This window comes from Juglans regia, chromosome 7 (genome assembly GCF_001411555.2).
Source record: "Juglans regia cultivar Chandler chromosome 7, Walnut 2.0, whole genome shotgun sequence".
NCBI classification, from domain to species: domain Eukaryota; kingdom Viridiplantae; phylum Streptophyta; class Magnoliopsida; order Fagales; family Juglandaceae; genus Juglans; species Juglans regia.
The window spans coordinates 1126145-1131071 of NC_049907.1; the positions used below are offsets into that span (position 1 = coordinate 1126145).

Sequence of the window (4927 nt, forward strand, 5' to 3'; positions counted from 1 at the left end):
AACTTACTGTTTAATAAAGAACTACCATTTATTAATGCCTTGCATATTTGGGACTTCTAGGAAAAGAAAAGATAGTCCTATATATTTGAATATTTTCTATTTTTAGTTTTTAAACTCATTAATATTTTAAATCAAAATCAAAAGACAGATCATGAAAGATATGTGCAAAAGTTGTACATCAAAAGATATATCAAATATATTTGGTTTGATATTTATAAAAAGAGACTACTACATCTATAAATAAATTATTTAAAAATAATTTTATAAATTAACGTAATTTTTAAATTTATTTTATAATAAAAATAATTTTATAATTGAATAAATCATATTAATTTATAAAATTATTTTTATATTTTTATATAATTTGTGTTTCGTATAAAAAAGATGCGGGCATTGCTAAAATTAATATTGACACTTCATGAAGTATATTGATCATCATTACGTATATAATTGTATGACGTTGTTATAATTAAAAGCAGATCAGTTCATAGAAAATGTCAGAGATCCACATCCAACCCACCCAAACGTAGGCATGCAGATATCCATCCCCATATTCAGAGGCCTCGGGATACATGCTTTCAATCTGAAAGATGAAACGCGCGAGTTAATCACTAGCATCGATCTATCATTCTTTAAAGAGTTTTTACTTTTCTTTTCCTGGGGAAAGGAACTCACTGATCGTGACGACCTCCACACGATCAAACCTTGCAGGGGAATATCTTGCACGTGAGCTAAATTCCATGCAAATAGAGCCCATACACACAGACAGACAGACAGACAGACACACAATATTACGAGCCACAACCTTCAAAACACGCCGAGGAACCAAAAAATAAAAGAACTTGAATACATAAATAATTTTACGGATTTGCCATCTTATTACATCCACGATAACCACTATGAAACAAAAGCTCTTCATGTTCCATGACCTACGACACTTTCAACGTCTTTTTCCTGATCAGCTTTGAGAAAGCTGAAATGACGGAAAAGGATACGATACGATGGACACTAACAAACACATCCGTGACAATTACATCATGCGCACAGAAGATTATTCGAACTTATTCACAGACACACACCCTGAAAACTTTCAAAAAAGAAACTGCAACAAAAGACACTTTTAAAAGCTAGATAAAAACTCAACAAGGCATGGCGTTTTTGGTTGGTAGCCCAACAGAATCTTTATATCTTTCTTTTATTCCCATGCCGTCCCGAGGTCAACAACGACGCCGTTCAGGGTTCCAGTGCGGCGCAGCTGGGCTAAAATGCACCGAGACCACTCTGGAGTCGAGGAGCTCCATGATAGGGGTGAAATTCACGCACCTTGGTGCCTTGTACTGGTTGATCGATGCACCACGAGAGATTGCATAATCCATGAGCTCCTCAAATGTGCCGTTCTTAACCACCCTGATCTCGAGTGGTCCGATTGAGTTGTCCGCAACTCGGCCTTGTCTGTACACCGAGTTCATAGATTCCTCCATGGCTAAGCAGCATTGGTTCAGTACTTCATGACTCGGTGAATTCTCCGGATCCTTCACTAGCAACTCCCAGTAAATAACATAGTGTCCGGGGATCGATTTTGCGTCAGCGTAGCTCGTGTACTCGACCACGCTTGTGTTGAATTCCCGTAGCAGAACTGATGCATTTTCGATAGCCTTCTGCAACTCAGCCTCGTCTGTCTTGTCGGAGTCGATACTCAACAGCACGTTCTTTCTTCTTATGAAGCGAAATTGTGGAGCCGAATTGTAGAAATCGGTGACTTGGAGGATGTCACCCACTCGGTAGCGGCAGAGCCCTGCATAGGTTGTGATTATGAGCTCGTATTGTTTCCCGGCTTCTACATCAGCAAGGTCGACAAGCCGTGGAGGTGAGTCGCGAGATAGAGCTGGAGCGTTCGGGTCGTGTGGCAAGAACTCGTAGTAACACATGTTTGGCATGCAAGTATAGGAAACCTCGGAAGGCTTGGACATTGGCTTTAGATTAAGCCCAAAGTAGCACTCGGAGGATGCGTACATGGTGCAGGCAAGAGGCAGCCCTCCACCGTAATACTCAAGTGTGGGTATGTACTGAGCCATAGCACCCGTTACAATCACGTCTAGATATTTCGTGTTTGGCCAAATTCTTGTGATTATACCTTCCCAATTCTCTGCTGAACACTCTTCGGTTATGAACTCGGAGAGTTCTGGGTTGGGTTTGACAATTTTGGAGGAGATGCAATCCCGGAGAGATGGATCTGTGATTTTAGGGTTTAAGGTTCCAGTTGAGATGTCGTGGGCCAGTTGTTTCCAGTGAAGTTGTAGGAAGCGGATGGCTCTCAGTAGGCCCGAGGCAAACACAGCACCGACTCGGAGGACCTCTTCGCGCATAAGGAGGCCACAGAGCATCTGGGCATACATGCTCTGAAAAGAGTCGGCACAGAGAATGGCCTCGTTCGGGCTGGTGTAAACATTGTAAGGGTCATATGGCCTGGTCTTGAACTGCTCGCTATTGTAGTAGCTGGTGAGCACAGGACGTGCCACGAGGCCACCTGGAGTCTTGGTCTCGGCCTTCACGAACAAGAAGTAGAGTCCCTTCCCTTTGTCTAGACCCGGGACGTATCTGTAAAGAACAAAGCATAATATTTAACTGGATTTCATCAAGATGTACAACACAAGACACGTGCCCTTGTGAAAAATAACAGCAGACTAAGTCTAAGATCGATATGCTTACAGGTTCATCACCGGCATGAGAAGGCTGTACAATTTCTGGCGACGGTCCATCTCTTCATGAATCGTTGGCATTAATTTTCTCTCACCAGCCGAAGTTCCAGAGCTGCAAGTTTCACAAAAACAATGTAAAAACTCCGCACAATACCACTAGACTGTTATTGCAATATTTTCTAGAGCATCATGCAGGTTCACCCAAAAGAATAATTCACTTCGTGTTAATTTGTATGAACTGTGTGCAAAAACGGTTCTGTGAATTGCCATATTTGTCTAGCTTCCTATAAGCAACTCCTCCGAATACAATCAAATTGTAACGTTTTTGGGTTTTGTACGTGTACATCGATCATATATAGAATAAAGAGTCCAACCGCTTATTATCTTTTCAAGAAATAGTACTTCGATCACAAATATTAATGGAATATTGTATAAAACTAAACCTACAAAATAACGTTAAAATTACTTTTATGATTTATCAAGTGGATCTAATTACGTCGGATGGTACGAATCACGTCAGTTGTAATTTCACTTTTTGTAATCTTTTGTGTCTGCACTTCTCTTTTCTTTTTTTTGTCCCTTGCTGAACATGATTTCTCTTCAAAGTACTGATCTTCTGCGCGCATATTTTCTTTACTTCATTGTTACTTTATGTTTTAGCAAACTAACGAAGATGACAAATAATATATAGCGAACGTACGTACATCAATATCATGAAAGTGAGATTAGTCTTGATAATATCCTCACCTGGTGAGGAACTCAGAAATAGGGTGAGCTGATAGGATTGGGGAGCGGTCGCCATTAGCAATACGTTGGATCTGAGGCTGAAGATCCTCGTACGTAACCACAGGGACTTTCGACTTGAAAGTGTCGCGGTCCGTCGCCCCATCGAGCTGGAACTTCCCGAGGTACTCGGTGTCGGCGTTCTGACTCAGTATCTCCTCCAAAACTCTCCTCTGAACCTCGTCTACGCTCTTTGTCATATCCTCGATGAACTGAAGAGCCTTCGCATCCTTCTCGCATGCCGGAGGGCCTAGGGGAGACGAGAGCTGTGAATCAATGGCCATTGTTGGAGCTTTAGATGAAGAGGAACTCAGGGAATTAAAAAGCAATTAAACTGAGCGTATGAGAGAGAGAGAGAGAGAGAGAGAGAGAGAGAGAGAGAGAGAGAGCGCTGGTGCAGTGCGGTTCATAGCTGGTGGGGAGCTTTTTATAGGTGAAATAAGATGGATATTCAGAAAAACATTTTGTATATCTCTCATGCCAATTAACAGTGTTAGCCACAGTTTTGGCCGGACCAATAGTATCTTGGAAGGACGCCAATGAGCTTTACCCGATCAAAGCGACAGCGCCAATAGGAAAAAAATATTTTTATCACAAAATGTACGTGTAAAAGATGACATGTGGGGTCCAGGACACGTATGATGTCTATTTCAAGCCCGACATGTGGGGCCGATCTCTTTGCCAGGTCAGCAGAGACTTGGAAAGCTGTTGGTCTTCGAGAACGACAGCGGCCGGCTAAGAAGCCTGTTTTGGTCCTTTGGAGACGAGGAGACGGCCGATCGAGACCATAATACCAAGCTATAACCAATTTTGGGACACAATCTAACTTTGAATTATAATCAGAGCTGAGAAAACATTTCTATCTCACAGCTAGCTTTGTCTGGCCAGTGATCATACGTACACAAGTACTCTACCATAAATTATCGGCTATCACTTGCACCGTTGATCAAACTTTTAAAATTTAAAACATGAAAAAAAAATAAATGAAATGAATTTAACATCATAATAGAACATTTCATACTACATGAGAAATTCATTTGAACGGGATATAAATGTCTCCTTTCATGTGTTTGTCTCATTTATAGTACTTTAAATTAGCAATAGTACTCAGATTTTAAAGAATATTAATCCTTTATGATTTCTTTCCAATATCTCAAATATCATTATTTGATTTTATTAATAAGAAATTTATCACATTAACATCTAGAATATTAATTGAGAAAAAAATATTTTCCTACCATCTTAAATCATCGATTGATCCAAAAACGATAAAGTAATAAGATTAAAAGGCGAGTTTAATAATTTATTTATTTATTAATAATTATTATATTTTGATAGTTATTTAATTATCATCTATCATGACTATAAGGATACAATTAAGATAACTATGTGATTAAAAAATGAATAATTCTAGGTTGATGCCCAGCAGTGATTGCTCGGCGTGC

At 39.9% G+C, this 4927-nt stretch overlaps 1 protein-coding gene across 1 annotated transcript; it reads right to left on the reverse strand.

The window, feature by feature from the left end:
* Positions 1–834: 834 nt before the first annotated feature.
* Positions 835–4043, reverse strand: LOC109013885 (probable indole-3-acetic acid-amido synthetase GH3.1). Its single transcript, XM_018996125.1, has 3 exons — positions 3447–4043; positions 2710–2811; positions 835–2598 (listed from the first exon to the last, which is right to left on the reverse strand). Exons 1-3 carry the CDS (start codon positions 3764–3766, stop codon positions 1218–1220), a joined length of 1803 nt encoding a protein of 600 aa, XP_018851670.1. The 5' UTR covers positions 3767–4043; the 3' UTR covers positions 835–1217.
* Between the last annotated feature and the right edge of the window lie 884 nt (positions 4044–4927).

Bases quoted from the DNA above. Each gene is read 5' to 3' on its own strand.
- LOC109013885 (XM_018996125.1), bottom strand. From the start codon at position 3,766: ATGGCCATTGATTCACAGCTCTCGTCTCCCCTAGGCCCTCCGGCATGC. The intron at 2,812-3,446 runs GTGAGGATATTA...TGAAACTTGCAG, and splicing joins ATTTCTGAGTTCCTCACCAG to CTCTGGAACTTCGGCTGGTG. The intron at 2,599-2,709 runs GTAAGCATATCG...TGTTCTTTACAG, and splicing joins CTCATGCCGGTGATGAACCT to ATACGTCCCGGGTCTAGACA.